Source organism: Elgaria multicarinata, chromosome 5, assembly GCF_023053635.1.
Source record: "Elgaria multicarinata webbii isolate HBS135686 ecotype San Diego chromosome 5, rElgMul1.1.pri, whole genome shotgun sequence".
NCBI classification, from domain to species: Eukaryota; Metazoa; Chordata; class Lepidosauria; order Squamata; family Anguidae; genus Elgaria; species Elgaria multicarinata.
In genome coordinates, this window is record NC_086175.1 from 103,172,773 (window position 1) to 103,199,077 (window position 26,305).

General features: G+C 42.7%; 1 protein-coding gene across 1 annotated transcript in view; it reads right to left on the reverse strand.

Moving 5' to 3' along the window:
• LSAMP (limbic system associated membrane protein) overlaps positions 1-26,305 on the reverse strand; it is a 567,030-nt gene that overhangs the window by 45,928 nt on the left and 494,797 nt on the right. The window contains exons 4-6 of the mRNA XM_063126940.1: positions 16,043-16,177; positions 6,726-6,846; positions 4,228-4,376 (exon numbers count right to left, since the gene is read on the reverse strand). Coding sequence (XP_062983010.1) covers positions 4,228-4,376; positions 6,726-6,846; positions 16,043-16,177 — 405 coding nt within the window. The remainder of the gene's footprint in view (positions 1-4,227; positions 4,377-6,725; positions 6,847-16,042; positions 16,178-26,305) is intronic.

The following is a 26,305-nucleotide window of genomic DNA, read 5'->3' on the forward strand; positions in this document are numbered from 1 at the left end:
CAGGGCTCGTCTTTAAAATAAAATAAAATGGTGGACGCAACGATCCTCTTTCCTTCCGGGACATCACACAGCTGTCAAGATGCTGGGGGAGGATCATGGAAGCAGGTAAGTCCATGATCCTGCCCCCCTCACTCTACACACTTAAGGTGTAGACATGCTGATGTAGTGATGACCACAGCAACAGTGTACAGGAAAAGAAAAAGGGCTGCTCCCACGGGCCCAGCCATCATGTTTTACCAGTTCAATTCCATTGGGCACAATGCTATGTTATCACGCAGTAGTGACATACCTAGTGCCCTTCTTAAAAGATTTTAAATGAGTGTGGTGGCTAGGCCCTGAGGGCAGTGGCTTGCCTTTGTTTAATTTTTTTTTTAAAGAAAGGGCGGGGAGGATGGAAAGACCACCCAACACTTCAACAAAATGTAAATAACCACACATGTGCAAGTCTGGCTGTCTATACAGGAGCCCCATAAAGGTGGAAGAAATTCTCCACTCAGCTTTGGCAACTCAGTGGCAGGATGCAAGCTTTGCATGCAGAAGGTCTATGGTTCAATCCCCAGTCTCTCCAGACGGGGCTAGGAAAGATTCCTGCCTGATACCCTGGAGATCTGCTGCCCTTCCATCAGTGACAATAATACTGGGCTAGATGGACCAATGGCCTGATCCAATATAAGGGAGCTTCATAGCTGGAGGACCAAAAGCCAGTGAAGATGGGAGGATGAGTTGAAAATAGCCCTAACTCGGAGTCTGCTCAGTCTACACAGCTGTAATGCTCACATAGTCCTGTTATGAGGTTATTGGTCTCCTTATTACTTGCCAATAATCAACATAATTAAAAATAGGAAAAGGCCTGACCATATATTGGACATAAAAACCTGCACACTCCGACCTGTTCCCAGGAACTTTGAGGAGCTTGTTTTCGTGAGCTTCTGATCTCCTACTCTCCATCTTTTCTCACTCATTTTGTTTGTGATTCATAGTAAGGGTGTGACTGAGATACATGCTGACTAGGGTCATGTGTCATCGTCCCCACCCCCGCAATTGTCTGCATGCTTGCTTTGGCTTAATCTGTTTGGGGATTGAATAAAAATGCTCTATTTTTCTTCTGTGCCTTCTGGATCTCAATCCATTGATGTCACAAGAAGAAACAAAATGTGATAAATGAACATGCTACTAGTTATCATCAAACAATTGATAGAATTATATCTATTACTGCTCCTATCGGCGGTCAATGTCTTTCAAGGAGACAGGAAGCTGTCTAAAGCAAACTCTCTCTTTCATGCTGTATTTAGAGGAGCTACCTCTGATGTGTTGATCACTATGTTCTGCAGTAAAGTTAGCACTTGGGCCTTTTTGATCAATTGTAGTGCATTGCCTTCCTCCTGCAGTTTGCTATTACTCCTATTACTGTATGTTCAGTCTCTTTTTCCTCTCCTGCCTAGCTCTATTTCATTTTGTTGGAATAAATCCTCCTTGTTCCTAAAAGAGTGTCAGAATGACAGGTATAAATCTCAACTGAGAACAGGTAATTCCATCACCTTTTGAGTCCAGTCCCCCTTACTTACAAAAATACCTTTGGTTTTAGGTGCTGCTGCCTATTAGAGCCCACCACCGCCTTTTCCATGGTACATCTGAGATCATCAGTCACTTGTCCTGTCCCCCCACCTTCCTAGGCTGTATTTTCAAATAATTTGCAGGAACCAATAATCCCTTCTCTCTTTCTCTCTCTCTCTCTCTCTCTCTCTCTCTCTCTCTCTCTCCTCTCCTCTCCTCTCCTCTCCTCTCCTCTCCTCTCTCTTACTGGCTATGGGCAAAGCCACAACCACATAATAATAATAATAATAATAATAATAATAATAATAATAATAATAATAATTTTATTTATTTGTTACCCGCCTCTCCCTCTGGATCGATTTCATGTTGTCCCTATTCTGACGTTTCAATCTCGGCTTCTGTCATTTTTTAACCACCACGGAACCTTCTGGTGCTGACATCCCATCTGACTCTCAAAGGGGAGGATATCTTTGAACAAATTTGTTCTCTATTAAAAAGCATGAAAAAGTATTTGTCTGATGCTCAATCTCTTTGATTCCAGAAAAGAAAACCACTCAAAAAGGGAGGGATGTATCTCTTGCTCTAGTTTGTTCCTGGATGTGAGGCCAAGCAGGCTTGGAGGGGTATTTCAAACTGGCTTGTGCTTCTTTTTGCTTCTTTCTGAAGCATAATGATCGCCAATTATAGACTACCGGGCTTCCAATTATAGCTTCTTAAATGCAGGAATACTAAGCTTTTCTAGTCTCCATGGACTACATGGGAGATTTGTTCAAGTTTTTCCCCCACCTGATTTGAAAGTTAGAGAGAAGTGTACATCTTTAGTCACAGGGGACATCCGACTCATTTTAACAAAGATTTACTTAATATACACAGTTAATTGGATGTTGAAGTTAAGTAAAACAAAAAGTTCTTCCTGCCTCCTTCCCTCAGGGTGAATGTCACATAGATATGGAAGGAGCAGGAATCACAAGGAGCCCTTGCTACCTGTTGCTCTCAGTATAGGAAACAAACAGAAGATAAACCAAGAGGTGCTTGTGCTGTCATTTGCATGTACTGTATGTTACTAACTGGATGTGGATGAAGGAACTGTAGTCCAATAGATTTGGAAGGCAGCAGGTGGGAAAGGCTGGCATCCTCCAGATATGCATTGGCCATGCTTGCTAGGATTGATAGGTGTTGATAGGAGTCCAACACATCTTGAGGGCACCAAGTTGGAAACAGGTGCTATATATCCTTGGGTTTGGCCCACTCATGCATCATACCCCAGTTTACCCATCTGTAATAAAACTGCCAACAACATTCATCCATCTCTGGGCCATTTACAAGTTTATATTTTTTTTACTTGCTATATAGTTCCTCAGATCATCGGAGGTGATAGATGGTGGTGGACTCATTCAAGTAATTTGTCTTAACTGAGTTTGCCCTGAGGGATTTTTTTTCAATTCAAGAAAGACCTAATAAAGAAACTGCTGATAGAAAAAGAAATAGCCCATGAGAAATTTAAAACTGTAGTAAGCTTTATATCCTTCAGGTCCAATCTGAAGATCTAACCAGGTTCCTAGAAAGTACTATGACAATAAGTTTACTTAGAAAAATAATTTAGGAAGAATTGAGAGAAGAAGAAGAAGAAGAAGAAGAAGAAGAAGAAGAAGAAGAAGAGATTTCTCAGCTCAATTATTAATATTATTATTTTAAAAAATAAGTTGGAAAATATGAACCAGCACCTAAAGGTAAAATTTGGCTCTTAGCTTGATTTCTTAAACTCTCACATTCTTTTTTTTCACACATGAGTGTTTTAAGGCTCAGATTTAAGACTATTTGATGCTGTTTTATATAAGGCAAATGCAATTTCATTTTAACGGTTTGCATATTGGAGTGATGGAAAGTTAGACTCAAGGCCACTTCAAACATTATGAATATCTGGCAGATAGCAATTGTGTGTAGATAAATGCATGCAGCTGTAGTGAGCATTGGGCTTCCTCATTTTTACATTTGGCTTCTATTTAGTATCATCGCTTCCAACATTCTCTGAAAAAGCGATATCCTTTGAAATCCTTGCAAGCTTTTTCGTATGACTTTAGTTTCCTCTAATTTCCTCCTTTTTTAAACAGTATTTCCTGCCTTTATCACCTTCCCCTTCTTTCCTCCAGTTGCCCACCCATGCCAAACCAGCCTTTCTATCCTGCTGGCCACAGAACCTTCTGGTATGAATATTCGGTTGAAATGGTCTAAGATGAGCATGGAGATGGTCTGAAGACCATGGGCAGACAAAGGTGCCTTGTTACTATTTAGGTTGGGTGGTAAGTATGAATATGCCTGTGTTGTATAGTAATAGTGCCTCATTTTAACACTGCCTTGTATTGCATCAAATACTCTGGTTTGGAGCATAAGATAAGTTAACTTAAGGAAGTTCACAGGAGGAAAGCTTTTCATTTTCCTCCCCTTATAGCCAATGGGACACCCTGAAGGGTCAAGGGCCCCACCTGAACAATGTGGGATGGGGCACAAGGGACTAATCACACCAAATCAGGTGATTAACGTATCTCAGGTTCCAAGCCTATGATTGCCTGTCTTATCTGAATCTGTCCTACCTGTTGGGCTTCCTTATGTCACTGCAAATGTGTAACTTTTTGTGAAACTCACTTGGACATTTCTATCCACTTCCATACTTACTGTAAAGAAATAGGCTAGCATTTGTGATTCCCAGTTTGTTGGTAGCCACACAGGTGTAGTTGCCATAATGTTCTTCAGTGACATTGGCCACCGTCAGGAAGGACTGGCTCCCTGTGCTCCTGATCTCCAAACCATTGGCATTATTTATCCTGAGAAACAAAAGGAGTAACTGGTAAATATGGTGTTACATGGCAAGAGAAAAGAATGAAAACTGATAGATACAAATGCAGACTGGCAGATAGACAGAGATGGAGTGAGACAGGAAAGGAGAAATCAAGCAAGGTTGCAGTTTTTTTCCAGGCAGTTCTTAAATACTTTTTTTTAAAAGAAATTTTGGTACTTTGTCCTCTCCATCAGATTGTAAGCCGTTGGGCAGGGCTTATCTTGTTATGTGTTGTGAATAGTGCTTGATTTGTTTGTTGTTTAGGCACTTCACAAATAATAAATAGTACTATTGATACTAGAGTGAAGACCATAAAAGCGGTGATGGATGCAAAAACAGTAGAGGAGGAAATCAAGAAATAAATCCGAGGTAAAGGCAAGCGAATGGACCACAGTGTCTACCAACCCGGACAGTGCTTCCTGCATTGAGCAGGGGGTAGGTCTTGGTGGCCTTATAGGCCCCTTCCAGCTCTACTGTTCTATGATTTGCAGCATTAGGAATGGGATAGCTCTGATAGGCTTGTGTTCAAATTTATGCAGGGTCCTCTGACTTTGGGGAGACTTCAGATGAAGCACACATTGCCAAGGGTGGCCCATCCATATAGGTGAACTTGGCGGTTGCCCTCAGCACCAAGTTAAGTGGGGTGCCAAATTTGAGGAAAAAACTATAAGTTAAAAACATAATACAAATAAAAATGAAAACGTCTGTTTTGTCTGATCTCAGAAACATTGGGTGGACAGACAGATGGGAAAAAACAAATAAATTAAATGAATATGCTTAAAAACATTAAACGGAAAATAGGAGCATAATACATTTACCAAAATAAGTCTATCGAAAGCCTCAGGCTAGATCTGCCCTTGGCATTTCAGGGTGGGGTGGGGCACCAATTGCATGGTTTCCCTAGGGCACCAGTGGCTGATTAGGGCCACCCCTGCACATTGCCCTCTGTGATGATTTGCTGTTTAATGCCTGTTTTGTAATGTATGTATCTGTACCCTTTTAATAATGTTTGCCGTTTAAAGATGTACTTGATGTGTGTATTGCTGGAACAAGGTGGTTACATAGTTAGTTCTAGTGGGAGGGGGCGGGAGTGACCAGGATGTGAGAGTGAATGCTGATTGGCTGGTGGTTCAAAGGTTAGGATTGGTGGTTAGCAGGGGGTAGGAGTAGAACAGCAGTTAGTGAGAAGTGTGTGAAGAGTGAGAGGAGAGGGGGTTTGGGGTCTGTCAGAGAGAAGGTCTAGATTTAGTGTAGGAACAATGTGTTTTATTATTTTCGGGGACAGAGTGAAGGGAGGAGAGATAGTGTAGTCTAAAGGGTAGAGTAGGCAGGGTTGTACATGGAACTGTACTGAAACAAATAAGCTTGATCCTGATGAAACCATTACGCTCTTTAACTGCATAACCTTACTTGTTGCTAATAAACATTCTTTTTGTTTCACACTAGAGTGTTTTGTGAGGTACCTGAGGGAGGGTACAGGATTCAATGGTGGCAGCGGAAGGGCAGGTACGAGTATAGGGAGCTGGTCTGGTCTGCTGTGAGGCCAGACAAGGGTGGCGAGTCACAGAGGCAGTGAGTACCACTCTGATGCCTGTTCCATTGCTGGGATCCTTTGATTTATAGGGAAGAATAAAGGAAGACCAGAGGGGATGGCATCACACCCTCCACCATGTTTCTTCCAAGTCCAAATGCTGCCTTTTCTTTCTTTTTTGATGCAAAGTGGAATTGGGAGTTTGCTGTTTCCAGCAGAGCAGTGGCAGGTGAGCACTTAACTACATTTTCTCCCCTTCCAAGTGCCCCTGCCCCCATCATTGTGTTCTGTGTTGTATCCAGGCATAGCAAATTAACTGTGCACTGTCCACCTGAGCACAATCCAGATTCAAGACCCCCTCCTCCCTTGCTTCCCTCGGTGCAGCAGAAACCTTGCTCGCTGCAGGCCTGTATTTAGAGCCCCACCAGGGAGCTATAGTAAACCTGTTTTTTAGTAAACCTGTTTACTAAATAAACCTGTTAGCTCTTAATAAACCTCTTAATAGCTCTTAATAAAGCTCTTAATAAACCTGTTACATTATCAATATCTGTGTGGAGCTTGAATTCAAGGTTCAACTGACAATGCACAGATACCATTTGTTGCAAACGCAGGCTTGGAATGTGGGCAAGCAGCTGGTGGGTGGGAGGTGGATGGGCAAAGTGGTGAGTATTGGAAGGGTTGAAAATACAAGCGATTTTTAGACATGACTTGGATGACATCAACTGTAGAGAAAACAAGTGCGGTTTTTCCCCTTTTACTAGACATCAGGGACAACAGAAGGAAGAAGATAGATTGTGTAATTACCTAGTGTCATCTCTGTACCACTCAAAATCGGGCGTAGGCACAGCAGAGGCTGCACACTTAAGTGAAACTGGTCGTCCTGTAGCAGATTCATTGCTCTTCGATTCCGTGATAGTTGGAGGATCTGCAGGAGAGAAACCGGCTCACATCATTATCATCTATGTACTAATAATTAGGACACCTATTTAGAGCCACAGTGAGAGGAGCAAAGCTGTTCAACGTGGTAGCTATCCAGGGGCTGTCTATACATGGTGGCTGTGGATCTGTGCCCCGTCAGTCAACACAGGTGCAACTTCACAGCCACCACAGGGCTTCCCCGCGATGCTCCGATTTGAAAAAGTCAGGGATTTACCCTGACCATTTCAAAGGGGGCGACGTCAACATGGCAATTCTGCCATATAACGTTGCTTCGTGGCTGGGTGGAACCTGGTGGAAAGCAACCAGTGGCTTGCTTCCCACCAGGAAGAGGGCAAGGGTGGCTCCAGGACCTGGATGGATGCCCAGAAACCCTGAGCTCCCTCCTTGGGTTTGGGTTTACCCGACGCTGCCCTGGGAGAGGGAAAGTGTGGGTTGAGGAGGGAGGCGATGCCAACCTGGCATGATGAAGACAGTCCCCCAGCCAATATATGTACTTTAATATGTAATAGAAAGTCTCATTCAATAGAAGGCATACTAAGGTGGACAAGAAAGGGCAAAGGAGAAGAGAGGAAAGTCACCAATTACAAGCCACTAATGATCTCTTAAGGATATTTTAAACATGAAAGTGCTATTTTCTGCATTGTTGATGTCAGCAAACTAGGCAAGGTCAGAGATAATCCACAGAATATATTTACCGGAAATGAGATCTGTTTGCTCTAGCAACCCTCCATCCCCTGATCACTTATTTCAGTGCCTATCAATGTACAGATTCCCATAGTAGATGGAGGGTACCCCAATCCATGCATAGGTAGCACTGCATCTATAGGCCATAGCCAAGAAGGACAACTGACATGCTGGCCCCAATCCTAACTGCATCCTAAATTAGAGAGATGGACACCCAAACCCTGGACTATCTGCCAAGAGCTGGCTTAAGCAAACAAATCTTGTATGCTGATGTCATCATGGGCCAATGCCAAGGGGAGGCAATTCACCAAGTGTTACAAGGGAAGGAGGTAAAACCACCAATGGAAACACTGGGAGAAAGCTTGGAGGGGTGAAAGCTGAGAACACATTGAACCACTTCATGGTCGAGGTTGGGATTGGTGATGGTACTGAGAGTTTGTGAGTGTCATATACCTCTCCCCATCCATGGGGTTGCACTTGCTATAGGGGCACCTGGAGCACATGTGTCCTTGGTGGAGCACTGGGTACTAGCCATGATGACTATATATTATATCCAGTATTGGAGGCAGTATTGCTCTGTATACCATTTGCTGAGGAACATGAATAGGAGGGTGCTATTGAACTCATGTCCTGCTTGTGTGCTTCCTACAGGCAGCTGGTTGGCCATTGTGTAAACAGAATGCTGGACTAGATGGGTCTTCGGTCTGATTCTGCATGGCTCTTCTTATGTTCTTATAAGCATCCTTCCTACACCACACTAGTGCTAATAGAGAAAATCTCCATGCACCTTTACTTACAAGTATTGGTTCTTGTGCTTCTGGTTTAGTAATAAAGTGCTGAACCATAGGTATAGGTAGGTGGCCACATGAGGAAAGGACTTCTGGGTAATTCTTCTTCATTAGCTATATACAGTAATACTAAGATTTGTGTGAATATTTGAGAGTTACAAGGTACCAATTCTCTGTTCCAAAGCTCTCCTGTTCTTAGAAAATTAGCAGATTTTTTATGAACTGAAAAGGAAAGTTCCATTTGTTTAATTCATGTTTTAGACAGCATGGGACAGATATAATGTGCCCTATTATATTTAATGCATATTATATTTCAAGAAGTGGGCTTTGCTATGAAATAACTATTTAAGATTTAAAGCTGAGAAAAAAGAAGGAAACACAAGAAGAGGTGTGTGTGTGTGTGTGTGTGTGTGTTAAAAAACAAAAAACAAAAACTCCCCTCGGTGTGTGAATGTCTTTTTTCTCCAGTAGTAAATCTCTTTGCCATCTGCAGCGAGACAAACCATTTCTGCTTCATTGGACCTAACACATGAGATGAGTCATGAAATGAACAAAATACCTTCCTATAGACCTGAAAGCTACACCACCAGGCCTAGCGATGCTTTGTATTCCTGATCCTTGCCAAGGAGCCGGCTGTCTCACATTCTGCTGCATTCTTCATATTAGCCACGCTCCACGACACTTTAAGAGAGACATTCTAGGCAGGCCCATGGCCAGTTCCTTCAGCTTTAATCCTGATTGGCCATCGTCCTATCTAAGGAACTCCAGGCCAACTAATTCCAGTCACTAAAAAAAAAACAGCAGTTCCCTTTCGTTGAGAAGATATTGCAGTGGAAGTTGTAATAGCCTGACTGAACTGACTTCATATTTACTGTCTTTTCTTTTTCTTTCTTAATAATAATAATATTGGGAGGAGAAACAGGTGATGAAAGTAAAAAGATAAGTGCTATTCTGAGTTCTACTTCTATCTCTTTTCCTTTCACTGTTGCTTTTAGTATAGTATCATTAAAATGAGACCAAAATCACAATCCTATACACACCGAGCCTTTCTAAATGAGGCTTTTATTGTGCACTGGTGATTCACTGTAGTTTCACAAGTCCTTTTTGTAAACCGCCCAGAGAGCTTCGGCTGTGGGGCGGTACATAAATGCAATAAATAATAAAATAAAATAAAATATAAGACGTCGTCATTCTCCAGGGCCTCTCTCGTGCTCTGCGATCATTATCACAGTTTTTTTTCTTAACAAGGGAAGTCAGGTTTATCCTGAATGATACCATTAAACTTTTTGCAAAATTGCACAGTTTTGCCATCTAGTGGCTATATAATGAAACATATAGGAAGGCAGAGAAAGAACACCCCCACCCCCAGAAAAAAGCCCAAGTAAAGGAGCCAGTCTTAATCCTGCATAGAATTTGGAAGCAGAAGCCCCAGTAAAGATGCAGGATACAAGTCTCATGTAGAAACACCCACTGACTTGTGAATTGGCTCCATTGAACTCTGTGACACTTATTTCTGCAGAAGTGTGCATGAAAGTGTTCATGTGCACATAGGGAGACATTTGGGAGTCATGCTATTTGTAAAGAATGTTGATATAATGTAGGGTGACCATATGAAAAGGAGAACAGGGCTCCTGTATCTTTAACAGTTGCATAGAAAAGGGAATTTCTGCAGGTGTCATTTGTATATATGCAGAACCTGGTGAAATTCCCTCTTCCTCACAACAGTTAAAGTGCAGGAGCTATAGTAGAGTGACCAGATTTAAAAGAGGGCAGGGCACCTGCAGTTTTAACTGGTGTGATGAAGAGGAAATTTCACCAGGTTCCCCATATATACAAATGACCCCTGCTGAAATTCCCTTTTCAATACAACTGTTAAAGGTACAGGAGCCCTGTCCTCCTTTTCATATGGTCACCCTATATAAGGTGTGGAGACTTCGGATGTATGAATTAGCAACACTCAGGCTCCTCAAGGTTTATCCAGATTCCACCTCAAAGCTCCAACTCATGCCCATATCAGATTGTGAGCTTTTTCTTTTCTGCACAAATGTTTGTGGGTAGTTTGGGGCACGTTTTCCCCAAATGTATGCATCAATTGTATGCATTTTTGAAATGTACACATTTTTCTTCCACCGATGAAAGTGTGTTTGTGTGCATTTTTTTCTACATTGTTTTCATGCACATTTTTCAAACGTACACATTTATTGAACAAATTTTGTTTGTTTGTTCTGTTCTGCAAATCACACAGCAAGCTTGGAAATGTACAGGCTTTGACTGCAGATTGCATTTGGGTCTGTGTTCCATTCTGGTGGTGTGAACTGGGTAAATACTGGACAGAAATGAACTGAAATGAATTTCACACACAGTCGTAGTGGAAACAAAGGGTGAGGAAAAGGCAAATGTGGCAGAATGCGATAGCTCTGCTCACCTGCCCTGACTGGGACGCTGCTTTAGTTGTGGCAGCCTCACAGGCTTGAGCTGTTCTTAGTCTGTTATTCTAGAATAGGTTGGCTACCTTTTGAATATAGGAAGCTGTATTCCTGAGTGGTTGAAGAGATCCTCAATCACATACTTAAACGACACCCAAGTTTGGAAAAGGGCAATAAAAGCAATGCACAGCTATAGACAAAGGCCATGCAGGCCTAGCTCGTGGAACAAACGGTTCATAAACTAGGGTGGCCATATGAAAAGGAGGACAGGGCTCCTGTATCTTTAGCAGTTGCATAGAAAAGGGAATTTCAGCAGGTGTCATTTGTATATATGGGGGACCTGGTGAAATTTCCTCTTCATCACAAATCATTAATTATCTCCCTAAAGTCAATTTTTCTTGCAGGCTCACATGCGAGAGACAAAACAGCTAGGTGGCAGAGAGAGCAAGTCTACGGTCTCTGAGCCGGATTCCCAGGGACCGAAGGATAGTTTGGATTCCCCCCTCTGAGGCTGGAGACTTTGCTCTGACCTCGGAAGGGGGAGTCAGAGACCCTGGCTCTGCCCCATCAAAGCTGGCATAGAGAGAACTGTGCAGGCTGCATCTCCGAGGTCAGAAACTCAGAGGAGGGGAAAGGGATGTTCCCTGGGTGGGGAGAAGATCAGAGAAGCCTGTTCTTCTTCCAGTGTCCTTTCCTCCACCCCGCAACCTCCGCCCGCAAGCACCCTTGTTAGACAGGCTGAAATGAAAGAAGATCTGAAGAAAGGGAGACGTAAGCCTGGCAGGGCAAAGGAAACTATACAGCAAGGGCGCTATCAATAGGATTATGCCCTTAACCATTCTTGCCCCAGAGCAATATGCCTGCTGTTTTGGATAAATGCTGGAATTTCTTTCAGCTTCTACCTCAGTCACTAATGAGGTTAATTTAAAACAAAAATACTAAACGTCTATATGACTATATGCACTTAGTTGCACGTGTGCGTGCGTGTGTGTTTTGTAATTTCATGTAAGAAGGTAAATGTGGTAGTTCATATTCTTTTCCAAAAATAGACTTGAAGGTTTTCCTCAGATGCAGAATTTCAGAAGGGAAATGCTCAGAAAGATCTGCAGGATATTTCTGAAGTAGACATTTAGGGACCTATATTTTGGGCCAATAAATCCTAGCAATCGCACTAGTTCCGAGTTCTGCCCATGCGATTAATATCCCTACTTATTATGATGCTTTGTCCACCCCGTCCCCAAGCTGTTCTTCCCTCCTGCCTGTACACAGGCAACTTTGGGACTGGTAGTTCTTGAGAGAGTATGTCAGACAGGGAAGCATAATTGCTTTGTCACATAGACCCTTGAGGTAGCTTACAATAAGAAATTAAAACATAAAAATGTCCTATGGGCAGAAGAAGCCATAGGTGGGGGCAGAAGAACAATCCTGCTCCCCTCACGTTGGCTAGACCCTGTTTTAGTTCATTGAATGAGACTATCATACATCTGGAAAGGATGCAGTTGAAGACGTACCCCATTGTGTTGTTCCATCTACAGAACCCCAGAGGATGCTGGGCCTTTGTTTGGAAAAGTTGGCAAATGGCAACTGTTGTTAAATTTGAATTCCTTCTAAATAGCATTGCAGTTTACAAAGCTACAAGGGTAGCCAACTGTGTATTTGCAGCTGAGACCCAAGAAAAATATATTGAAGACAACTCTGTTCGTTGTGGAAGAAACAAATTGATTTAAACATTTATTTATGCTGTTCGCTCACATATTATTTTCATTTGCGGCTTGATATGATTTTTGATGAGCTGCTAAATTATTTTAATCTGTATATTTTTTCCTTATGACTTGAAATGTATGGGGATGATGGTATTTATATAAGGCCATTAATTGCTGTTCTATTTTTTACATCCCCTTTCTAATGCTTTCTAAAGTTTTTCCTTTCCACTACTGCATTACGCTGATGAGTTCATTGAGCTTTCTAGTGCGAGCCCAAGATCTCTCTTTCTGAGTAGCAAATTTAGAACCCAAAGGGGTATGTGAAATTAGAATTTTCTGTCCACCTTGCACTTTCTTTCAAAGGCAAGTATTTATTTGCCCCATGTGCATCCCAACTCTTTCTCTCAGGACAGTATACAGGAGGTGTATCCCTCTTATCCTCACAACAGCCCACAACAGCCCAAGGCCATTCAGGAAACTTTATAGAGATTCAAATCTGGGGCCCCCGCTGGTCCAAGTTAACACTTTAACCCACTCTAACACCCTAACTCAGGTCCATGGGATTTGGAATTCCAACTCCCATAAACCTGAGACACCATGGCCAATGGTTGGGATAATGGAAATTGTAGTCCAACAACATCTGGAGGGTTCACCACCCCACACTTATCCCTTCATCACTTTACCTCTCATTGTCACATGAGATTGTCACACAAAACAGGTCAAGATTAAAAAATAATATTGTGAATTGGTATCAAATTGGCCAGAACAATTTTTGGCAGATGGCAAACAACTTCAGGTAAAATTAAAGTGGTTTGTTAGCCATCCTCTCCAATCCCTTTCCCACAGATGTCAGATTATTAGGATCCTAGACTTTACTTTATCCCCATCACAAAAAAAACACCCCAGCTATGTGCTAGATCTGCAATCTGCAGTGTTATGTTCAAAGCTGTGCATTTTTATTTGCAGCCACTGCTAAATAAAATGTGCAATGACAGCTCGAAACAAACAAAAGCCGTTAGTGAGAGTCAAAATGTGTGTATTTGGGCCTATTTTTAATGTAAATTCTCCCTTTCCAGCCCTACATGAATTTCAGTAAGACATTAAATACGTGATCTCCAACTGGGGTATTTTGGGCCTCATTATCTGTCCCAAAGGCTGTAAATAAGCGATCAGGCTTTCCAGTGCTCGTTGAAAGCGCACCAGTAGAGCCTGGGCCATCATTAGCAAAAATGAATAGACACTGTATGAACAGAAGGTAGCTGCTGGGCTGAAAAATGAGAAAGGGTGGCTTAACTCTGTCATATTTCCTGAACTCCCACTGTGCTAGACTCTTTACACACACTTCCATGGGGTGGTGGTGGTGGTGGTTTCAAACCCCCTAGCTTTCAGTACCATCTATTTGCCAATGTCAATCAGCTCTACCTCTCAATCCCATCACTTTCTCCATCCATTCAGTCCCACATCGCCAAATGTCTGTCTGACATTTCTGCTTTGGTTTTTCATCACCATCTCAAACTAAAAATGTCCAAGACTGAACTTTTCATTCTTCACCCTATTGCTCAGGCATGAAGCCTTAGCTTTAACTTTTATTCTTCCCTCTGCTTTGCCTTTGCACCCCATACCAGAATCATAGAATCATAGAATAGTAGAGTTGGAAGGGGCCTACAAGGCCATCGAGTCCAACCCCCTGCTCAATGCAGGAATCCACCCTAAAGCATCCCTAACAGATGCCTGTCCAGCTGCCTCTCTGATGGCACATGTCTTCTCCCTATACAACATTGCAAAAATATGGCCCTTCCTCTTGGCTTTCCTCTCAGCATAAGTACTAGTTCACACACAAATAGTCTCCTGCCTTGACTACTGCAATCTTTGGCCTTCATTCTCCATTGCACTCCAGCAATTTTTTTTAAAAAATAAAAAAAACCTTTGAACTATTCCCCCCACCCACCCCTGATGGGCACGGATGATCTAGGGACAATCTAGGGACAACCCTGGGAAAAAAGGCTTGTGTAGACATGCCCCATGTAAGCCACTTTGGGTTCCTCACAAGATGTGAGGAGACAGCATATAAATGTAATAATCATATATAAATAAATAATTATACAGGGAGCAGCATAATTCAGCTCATTCTTAATTTCCCCACAATATGAGGGACCTGAGATCCGGTGGTACTCCCCTGCAAAAGTTATTATTTTCTGTGTGTGTGTGCGTGCACACACACAAAGAACTGAGCAGGGCTGAGAGTTCTGAGTACCTAGATTTGAGCTGAGCTTGAGGAGAACAAATGATAGTCCCTTGAAACCAATAGGCATTGCACTTCTCTGACTTGCAACTGCAAGACAAAATTGATATTTGCTCTTTGCATTGCCTCCCATATTTCCCACATGCGGACAAGGGAGGGGAACCGTCTTGGCCCCACACGGGAAGGCAGATGAGAATGATAGGAGCAGAATGGAGAGTGTGGGACCCTTCTGCAGCTGAATTATTGACTTTGGTTGTCAGCCTTGGTCTATTCCACCTTTTTCTTCATCCTCTTACTGTCACTCAGTTATAGAAACTTAGTCAACTGATTAGATCTGAATAAATCTGCATATGAGTAAGCCAATAGTTTTGAAGCAAGAGGTGTGCTTTCTTTATTTTTAAGTGAAAGTTGCGTATGTCACTGAAGGCACCATCTTAAGATGAGAAAGGAAAGGGGAAATGCTTCTTTTAAGAGATGGCATTTGTTATCTGCAGGTTATCTGCATCTGTGTGAAAATATATATTTCTTAAAATCCGATGCCTGACTATTGCAATGCGTTCTATGTAGGGATACCCTTGAAGAACATCCAGAAGCTTCAGTTCTTGCAAAATGCGGCAACTAGGTTGCTAACCAGCACATGGTACTAAGAGCATATTACTCCAATATTGAAAGATCTGTACTGGTTGCCCATTGTTTTCTGGGCTCAGTTCAAGGTGTTGGTTTTAAATGGCTTAGGGTCTGGCTATCTAACAGATGACCTGTTTCATTATGAAACTACCTGGTTATTAGGATCTGCAGGAGATATTCTTTTGAGGATACCATCTCTCAATGAAGCCCGTTTGTTGGGCATGCATGCAGAGGCTCTCACCTGTATTGCTCTTAAACTGTGGGATGATCTCCCTTCTGAGTTACAATTGACCTCCATTCAATTTGATCATTTTACCTTAATCAGATAGCTTGTTGCATTGTTATACGTTGTGTTTTTCTGTTTTTCTTTTTGTTGCCTGCACTTTTAACTTTATTTCAGAAAAAAATTCCAGGTTTCGATGTAGTTTTGCATTTTTACAACTGGGAAGGAGAGACTGAGGTAAGGAGATAGCCACCAAGCAAGTTTATGGTTCAGCAGAGATTTCAAACCAGATCTTCCAGTTCCAAGTCCTATCCTCTTTCCCCCCGACCACATTTCCTCATTTTAGAACAGTCAAAGAAAGTTCAAAGGGATTAGGAGAATGTTCTCACTCCGATATGACAGACTTCCCCTCTCGTTGCCATCACTGGTATACAGTGGGGTTTAGCCTTCCTTTCCCTTCCCTGAACTGGTAATAATAAAGGTACTCACAATTCACAGTGACTCGGACTTGCTTGACATCTGCTGTGGAAACCTCGTTTGCAGCCTTGCATTCATACTTGCCTGACTGCTCTCGTGTTATCCCCAGGATCTCCAGGAACTCTTCCTCACCTTCAAATTCCCTGCCTGGGAAGAGACAAAAAGACAATTCCATTAATGATATGGAGATAGAGAATGCTAGTCCCAAGCAAGTCCTGCCCATAAGTTTTAGGGACAGCTGCTATTCGCCTCTCACAATCCTTGTGCACACAACATGAAATAAAAGTGGTTAGGCCCAACTTTCATAGAAAGTTAAGACTTGCATCCCAAGTGCCTGAAACAATTAATTGTCCATCAGTACCCACTGCAAACGATTAACAACGAGGCTATACCAAAATCTAAAGGAAGGATTACTTTGTATAACAGGATAGTATGGCTCAAAGAATATTTTAAACTTTGTTTACTCTGTCAAGAAATGTCTGCTGCATTCCACACACCCACACGCACAGAGGAAGCTGCAGGTTTTACCTGTAAGCAGCGGCCAGAGGCCACTCAGAATATCTATTGAGGTAACTATGGTGAAATGTCACAGAATAATGTAGCCAGGGATGAAAACTAGCCTTGGGTAAAAATAATTTACTCTGAGTTACAAACAGGAAAGGCACAAGGCCTAAATTTAGACTCCTTCAAGCAGGGCTACATCTGAAAAGGACAAATTCATTTCCTGTTTCTGAAACTGCCAAAGACATACTTCTGAGTGGCAAACGTCAAATCCCAACATTCCAGAGAAATGATCCAAGAAAATGAAAAGCAAATAGGTCCTCATCAACATTTCAAAAAACAAGCAGAGGATCCATAATGACTACAGATATACAATGCCTCCCACCCACCACCTTACGGGTCAGTTTGAAGCCTCTTTGGCTTCATTTAATTCCTCCAAGCTTTGGGTAAGGAACACCTCAAAATTCATTCTGAATGTTACTTTACGTGAAACTTGGGGGCTGTCTTCATGGCGCCAGGTTGGCACTGCCTCCCTCTCAAATCCCATGCTTTCCCTCTCCTGGGGCGGTAGTGGGTCATCCTGATGCCGAGGAGGGAGCGCAGGGTTTCTGGGCTGCCATGTGGGTCCCAGAGCTGCCACTGCCCTCTTCATGGTGGAAGGTGACCAATCACCCCACCCTCTTCCTCCACTTCCCCCAAAGATGTCATGGAGGGAAGGAAGCTGAGAGATGCTGCAGAGTGGTGCCCCCCACCCTTGCTAAAGAAGAAGGAGCAATTTATGAAGGTGCAGAGCACCAGGATGCAAAAGCCACTGCCGTTGCTACCAGCTCCTCCACCCTCTGGAAAAAATAAAGATGGTGGAGAGGCAGGCAGGTGGGCTCATTGCTCTGCCACTGCTCATTCAAGGGCTCTCACAGCAGCCTGTCTTTCTGCCGCCCTCTTCCTGGTGGAAGGTGACCATTTACCGGTCTCCTTCCATCAGGCACTGCTCCCGGTTGACCCCGGATTGGCCTCAGAGTGACGTTACATGGCGGAAGTGCTGTGTTTACATCGCTCCCTTTGAAAAAGTCAGGCTAAATCTCAGACTTTTTCAAATCGAAGCATCGTAGGGAAGCCCCACGGTGACTGTGAAGCTGTGTTTGCATTGTCTAACTGACACAGCACAGTTCCACAGCCATCGTTGTTTTAACTGCTTTTAAATTATATATTGTTTTAACTTGGTTCATGTTTAATTTGTTTTTAACTGTGCATATTTATTATTTTATGCTGTATGCTTTTATCTGTACGCCGCCCTGAGATCTTAATGATATAGGGTGGGATACACATGTTTTAAATAAATAAATAAATAAATAAATAGACAGCCCCTTGGTTACAGCATATTGATATGTGGCACAAAGGGAACACATACAATTACAAGAGAAAACCCTCCAAATTGTATAATTCAGTACATAATCAAGCGAGGCCAAGACTTTCCTTCAAATGAGTATTTCCCCCTCAAATGACAAACCTGTCAGCCAGGCATGTGATTTTTTTCCAGGCTGTTCTGTAATAGTGGGATTAGTGACTGTATAAACATACATTGAAATCGTATGATGAACCCTGCTGTTTGGGTTTTAAAGTACCTAAATTCCACAGGACTTCACTGGGCACCAATCTTAGGGATACTTAAGGAATGTGATCTTTGGGAATTCCTATAGAAAATGGTCTGATCCACATGTGGATCACAGTTCGTGGCAATTTAACCATATTAAAATATGCATTTAAATTAGCTCTGGCTAATTGAAAATTCCCCCACAACTTTGAAATAGTCTTTGGGGGCTGGGTGAATTCTAAAACATTGAGGGGTAGTGGTGGATAACCATTAAAGATGAAGTAACAGCAGCAACAAAAGCTCTACTGCCATTTTTCTAAAAAAGCTGCAAAGAACCCTCACAAGGTGCCCATGAGCATAATGAGCTTTGCTGGTGAGCTAGAGAGTATGGTAGGTTCAAACCACTGTAGACAGTCCTTCGGATAATGTAGTCTCAAGCCATTTAAGGCTTTAAAGACAAATCCTGAATCTTTAAACTATGGGCTCATCCACACCAAGCAGGATATTCCACTATGAAAGTGGTATGAAAGCAGTATATAAAAGGCAGGAGCCACACTACTGCTTTATAGCAGTATTGTAGTGCACTGCAGGATTTACACTACTGCTTTATAGTGGTACTGAAGTGCACTCACAACTGTTGGGGCCCATGGCACATCTACACCAAGCAGGATATAACACTATGAAAGTGGTATGAAAGTGGTATATGGTATGTGTCAAGGGGCCCCAACAGTTGTCAGTGCACTTCAGTACTGCTATAAAGCAGTAGTGTAAATCCTGCCTTTTCTATAGCGCTTTCATAGTGGAATACCCTGCTTAGTGTAGATAAGCCCTAAAAGGCAACCAAAGTAAACAATACAGAATATGGGTAACATGATCTGAACCCCTAGTTCCCACAAGCTCCCAAATTTGGTTCTACACACACACAGTTATATAATACTTTGAAAGAAAATAAAAATGCATTATGAGAACCATTTCAAACTGTAAATTAATGTGGAAATGGAACAAAGTGGAATTATGGGTAAAACATGGAAAAGTAACACAGATGAGAAGTAGACAGATTTGTTTATCCTCAGCCAATCTCACAGCAAATCCTATGCCTGTTTAGAAAGCAAAGCATGCCTACAACTCCCAGCATCCCTCCAGCCAGCCATGCTACAAGACATCACTTACAGACAGCTGCTCAGTCTAAAAAGGATTCTCACCAACAACAACAGATGTTGCAACAGAGATAGGAACCAGGCCCTGTTTCCACATGAAGACTCTGTCCCCATATCTACCCTGGCAACACTATTACAGGACCTAATGACGCCATCAACAAGATCGGGGGTTCATACACCTGCACATCCCCCGATATGATACATGCCATCGTTGCTAGGACTGTCCCACTGCATTCTACCTAGAACAAACAGGAAAATCTATACCCAGAACAAATGGACACAAATCTGACATAAGAAATGGCAATGTTCAGAAACCGGTGGGTGAATATTTCAACCCCCAAGGCCATTCTGTGAATGGTTTTAAGGTGGCCATTCTTGAACAAAAGAATTACAAAGACATATACCAACATGAAATTGCTGAAGTACAATGAATAAAGAAATTTGACTCTATTTCCTGTAGTTTGAATAGGGACAAAGGTTTGCTTTCATTTAAAAAATAAATAAATTACATTTATATTAATCAACCCTACCAATGCAATGATGTCTGTGTTATCATCCAACATTTTGTGAATGGCAACTGTTAAGGCAATGATCCCAGTCTGAGCTTTCCTGCATTTCAGTTTTGCATTTCAATATGTTAATCGGTTCACCATTGCAGTGATTGTGTTATCACCCAACAACAACTTGTAAATGGCAACTGTTAAGGTAATTATCACTAGCTGTACTTTTTAGCATTTCAATTCCATCTGACATCATCTCCCCCTCCCCTAAACCCATACACGTAAATAGATTGACCAATTTGAGGCTGATACTTCATAAAGTGGACAGTGTCCATAAAAACGTATACCACAATAAATAAATTTGTTAGTCTGTAAGGTGTCACTGTCAAAAGACTCATTGTTTTTTCTACTATAGAGAAACATGGCTACCCCTCTGGAAATTAAACTGGGAGCGATTTTCCTTGCAGCCATTACTAGCTGCAGAATTCCAGAAGAATTTTGGAACTTAATATTTGCAAACTCAGAATTTGTTTTGAAGGGCACTCATTCAGCGCTGTACATTTTAGAAATCTACCTACTTTATAACACAAGAACATGGCATGAGAGGAGCCCTGCTACATTAGACCAAAGGTGTATCTAGTCCGGCATCCTGTTCCCACAGTGGTCAACCGGTTGCCTACAGGAAGGGGCAATAGTCCTCTCCTGCACTTGCACCCTAGTGACTGGTATTTAGAGGCATGCTGCCTCTAATCTTGGAGGTTGTATAGAGCCATCATGCCTGGTAGCCATTAATAATCTCTAACCCCTTTTTTAAAGCTGTCTAAACTGGTGGTCATCACCACATACTGCAGAGGCGAATTCCATAGTTAAACAAAGCACTGTGTTTTGCATTGCCCTGAATTTTGTCTGCCCTGAATCTCCCACAGTTCATCTTCATGGGCCACAGCTAGACCTAAGGTTTATCCTGGCATCATCCTGGGTTCGCCCCTGTCTGAGCACTGGATCCCCTGTGTGTCACCTAGATGAACAGGTTTGACCCCTGGACGATCCAGGGATAAACCTTAGGTCTAGCTATGGCCTTAGAAGCATTTTGGTAAGACTTCAGAACTTTATCTAAATTCCAGATGTATATTTGTTCATTTGTTTAATTTTCACTGGATGAAGCATTAGCTGACTACACCTGAATGGTGATACCAGCAAGACTCATATCTTAGAAGCCCTACCCTGTTTCTGAATTTTCCATTCCTTTTATTGGCATGGGTTTTCCTGTGGTATATATGCCAAAGTTCATTGGCCGGCTCAATTTAGGTGAGTGCAGAAGAGCGTGGATGCAAGACCCTAGTCAACATCTCTTTGCTTTATGTTATTAATTGGGACTGACAAAACTTTGACCAGAACATAGTCCTTTACAGGAGAACTAGTCAGAAGTCCTAAAAAGTGCATTTACAGCTAGAAGTGGGCTAAAACGGTTTCTAGCTGTAAATGTACTTTTTAGTTTTTTAGCCAAAACTAGACAGAAAGACATCTGAATTTTGAAGGATCTTAATCCAGATGAGATGAACTTCTTCCAAACAAGATTTGGAGTATACATTGGCATGATTGTCATAGCAAAAGCTGCCAGGAATGATATACTGTAGAACGGACATTCAGATATTTTGTCCACTTTGTGGAGGCAGAGGACTCCTTGATTCGTGAACAAACAAACAAAACCTAGCCCGATGTGGGAATTATTTAGATACCATCCAAAATGTGTGCTGGAGACATTATAAAAAAGCCTTTCTGTAGTGAGGTAGACAAATCAGTACTCTCATGGCTAAACTAAACATTCTTCTAATCATGCATAGCAGAGCTATTTATTTACTTTAGAATAAGTACTCATGATCCTAATCTGAATTGGGACCACAGCAATCCTTCCCCACTAGTTGGGAGAAGTTAAAAAATTCTGAAATTCATCCTGAAATTCTATCCTCCTTCAATTTATTCCAATGGACATGCCACTTTTTCCCCTTTTCTTTTTGAAAATCTCCCTACGTGGGTAGATAGAATTTCAAGAAGAAAACACGTGTAGAGAGAAAGCTAAAGAAAAAAAACACCTTTCCCAAGAACCACACTCCCCATCCAAATTATGCCACATGCACTTACTCTGAAGTACATAAACCAAACATGCATAGCTCTGTAACTGGAAGAACATTTAGGCCAGATCTATACAAAGCAGGATATAGCACTATGAAAGAGGTATGAAAACAGTAAAAAAGCAGCATGAAAGCGGTATATGGTATGTGTCGATGGGTCCCAACAGTTGTCAGTGCACTTCAGTACAATACTGCTATAAAGCAGTAGTGTGGCTTCTGCCTCTTATATACTGCTTTCATACCACTTTCATAGTACTATATCCTGCTTGGTGTAGATCTGGCCTTCGTTTGGCCCTCAGAGACACTTTGATGGGAAAAGAGCAAGGAAGGCCACAAGTCTATGCATGTTTAGACAGAAAAAAGTCCTACAACTCCCAGCATTGTAGGACCTTTTTCTGTCTAAATCTACATAGGATTATGCCTTCATCTTCCATCAATTGTTTTGATGACCAAACTTGGGGCATTGCTAGACTATGCCGGATAAGCCGGCAGGGAGGTGGGGCGACGGCACGCTAACTTTAGCGCGCGCCGCCCCGCCTCCTACATGCACGACGCGCAGGGACTCTGGAAGCCCTGCAGCATCGGCCTTTTTTTTAAAGTGTTAAAGGGGCCACGTGCGCCCCTAAGACTCCGGACAAGGTAAGTGTTTTTTTTTAAAATTAAGCCCCCCACCCGCTCCTGATCCCCCCTGCCCCCTGCCCCCTCTTTTCCCACCCCCGATGTTTGTGCCGCCCTCCGCCATCCCTCCCCGTCCCCGATGTCTGTGCCACCCTCCGCCATCCCTCCCTGTCCCCGATGTCTGTGCCACCCTCCGCCATCCCTCCCCGTCCCCGATGTCTGTGCCACCCTCCATCATCCCTCCCCGTCCCCGATGTCTGTGCCACCCTCCGCCATCCCTCCCCGTCCCCGATGTCTGTGCTGCCCTCCACCATCCCCCTCTCCTGCCGATCCGGCCTTCCCCCCTATCTCCCCCCCGGATCCTCCCCGGCCCGATGGGCACAGCACTCGTATGAGCGCTGTGCCCAGTCTGTGGCTTTTCCCGGTTACTCGTAAGCGAGTAGCTGCAAAAAGCCACGGACCATGTTAGACGTTCCGCAGCCCCGGCCTCAGGCCGGGGCTGCGGAAAAGCCGCGCCATAAGCGACTTCACTTATGGCGGTTCAAATGAGGTCTCAGCATGGCCTGACCCCGGATTCCCCTGTGTGTCATCTGGACACACAGCAGGGAAACCGGGCCTCACAGCGCGCTAAGACCTCGTCTAGCAAGGCCCTTGGTCATCTAAGAGCTGATGGGTAAAACCCAAGGGTGTGCAAGTGGAAGCTCACTTGCACAATGGGACTTCCCTGTCTCCTCATTCCCCTGCAGCCTTCAAGACATCTCCAAAATCTGCTTTGCAGGCTCTTCCAATCCTATGGAGAATATTGGGTGAGCCCCAGGGGTTGTTGCAGGAAGGGAAAATCAGTTTTGCAAGCAGATGCCATTCTGTCAGCAGACAGGTGCAACTGGATTTCATCCTGTATCCTTGGAGGTAAAACCCCCAACAATGACTTTGGAGTTTTGGAGATTCCACAACTATTGTAAGGTATTTTCATAACCAAACCTTCTCTTCTTTTTGAAGCAAATTATCTCCTCAAGGTCTCTTGCAGTAGGATCAGGTGCACCGCAAGATGTATGGGGCACAGGTGTAGCGATAGCACAACTGGAGATGTGCAGGGCCAGCTTTAGATGTTCAATGCAAGAGTGGGATGAGAGGATACAATTCACCTTTGCTGCCTGGCTTCTTCAAATCAGGTCCAAACCTCCTTTCATTTTCTATTGTTACTTCTCTGAGGGATGAGGAATTTGTGGGCTAGCAGTACCAGGTATAGATCCTTTTGGGTGCATGGAAGACTTGCAATACATTTTAGAACTTCATTTTATTTACAAAATATACAGGCAAAGCATATGTGGAGGAAAAGAGAAAACAGATGCTTTGCCTCAAAGCAGATCCCCAAGAGTGAGGTCTGCGCCCCCCAGGCACATTCAGACACCTCACGGCTCTCCTTTTCTGCTTCGACTGCAGCTGCTGTTTCTCACATACAATCTGCCAAGCATTCCCCTCAGGTTCTATCACTATTGGTGAACTGCATTTCAGGTGACTATCAGCAGCCATTAAGGGTGCAATGCTTTTCATCTTTAGATTGGGAAAAGTCCTACAAGGAGGAGGGGAACTCTCTGAAAATTGGGTGGTTGCGTCTTCTGTAAGTGGAGCCTTTCTTTTGATGGAAGGCAAATCCTAGATCCAACTTGTAGTCTTTGCCACCCCATCGCTTTCCAAACTAGTTTCTGTAGAGTTTCCCCTGAAAACATAGGTTTTAATTATATAGCTCTTTGAGGGTTTTCAAAGCTTTTAATGCACGTTACTTGAGCAATCCTGGCTGCAACTTTGTGAGGTGGTAAGCAATTTACCTTAGTGAGTGAAGCTGAGAGACAATGGGCCAGTTCACATGATCAAGCAGCCCAGTATGGCTTATTTAAACCATGGTGGGCTGCGGCACATATGAACAGCTTGTCATGTCATCTGAACCCGTTCAGCGTAGGTTGTTGGCATAGTTAACAAACTACCCACAATGCTGAAACAGCACATAGGTTCTGTGTGGTTTGTTAACCACACCAGCAACCCATGCTTGCCAGATTTGCATGACACAAGCCACAGTCACGGCCTGAATATTCAAAAGCCACGCAGCATATACTGGAACCCACTGTCGTTTAAATAAGAGACCATAGGCCATGGTGACTGTGCAGACCTGGTCAGTAGCTTGTGTAAAAGCCATCTGGCAAGGCCATGGCAGAGGTGGGATTTGAACCAGGTTCTTCCTAGTACAGCTCTCATATCTAGTAGCCTTATTCTTTGAATGCCAGCAACTGTTATTTGTGCTGTTCTGTTATATTGCAGTGTGAGGGGACACTTTAAAATGGAGACTGGTTCAAAGGGGTTCAAATTCTAAGTTAGAAAAAGAGGGTGGAAGAAGAACACAAGGAAAGAGATGGACGAGTTTTAATAAATATTTAAATTATTAAAATATATTAAATTATATTATTATATTTATAATTTATAATATAATTTATTAAATTATATTAATTAAAATATATTTAATAAATATATTTAATACTTTTAATAAAACAGCATTTGTTCAGGGGATGAAGCTTTGATCCATATATTGAATTACAGCTATATAATGCAACTCATACTTACAGTGCACTCCTGTACATATCTACTCAAAACTAAGTTTCATTGAGTTCAATGGGGCTTACTTCCAGATAAGAGCCTACAGGACTGCATCTTTAGATGCTATTTTTTCAGCAACGGGGTCCTAAAAGCAGAAGCATTTTTGTTTTTTGAAATTCATTGAAGTGTGATGCCATATCAGGTTAATAAGAAACAAAATAGACACAGCTGGGCATTTGAAATGGATGTCTTCACAGAGAATTTGTGCCAATTCAGTTCAGCAAAGAGACAACGTAGCTCTTGTTAGTTCTAAACCAAACCTCTAAAAGAAATCTGAGGCTAACTTTGAGGAAGAGGGGAATGAATGGGAAGAAGAACTGAGCCCTCTGCAGGGATGCATTAAATAGTCAAACTCGGGGGAGGGGAGGGAGAACCAGTAGGAAGGGATTTTTTTTTTGTTTCTATCTATTTTATTGCAGTAAAGGGATCTGGAAGAAGGTGGGCATTTTGGACAATTTCCAGAGAAAGTCTCTGTGTTTGCACTGTTTTATAAGCAAGTTGGGAATACCACCTGCTTACTGGCATTCTCCATTGTAATAACTCTAGATGGCTCCCCACAGTGTATTCTGTAAATGTTTTCTTAGTTTAGCTTTATATATCCCAAATGATGGGTGTTCCTTCACCACTTTCCTAAGGCAAGACTGTCCAGCATATAGATAAAGCTGACCTTTACAAAAGTGACCTTTTCTTAGTGACATCCTATAAATCCTGGTAATGTACCACTTTACCTTGCAGAATACAGTATACCCTTCAGAGACTCCTAGATTGATAGTTAACTCACTCTTACTGAGATGTAGCCAGGCCATATCCTACTCATGCCATAACCATAAACGCCAGGAGGCCATACCCCTGACTCTAACACAGGGGTTGGCAACCTGTGGCCCTAAAGCCACAACCTGGCCTTATTTCAAATGCCCTCTGCAAGTGCTTGCTCTCTTTTGCTCCTGCCTGTGTAACAGAACACAAAGAAAAGGCTGGAACAAACTTTTTTTGAAACTGTATGCTGTACATGCATTTTGTGTTCAAGAATATCATGAGTAAACTATTTTACTTTCCTTCGTAGAAGTGGGATGTGGTCTCTCTCTCTCTCTCTTTTTTAGCCTTGTGTGCATGTGGGATTGGTACTG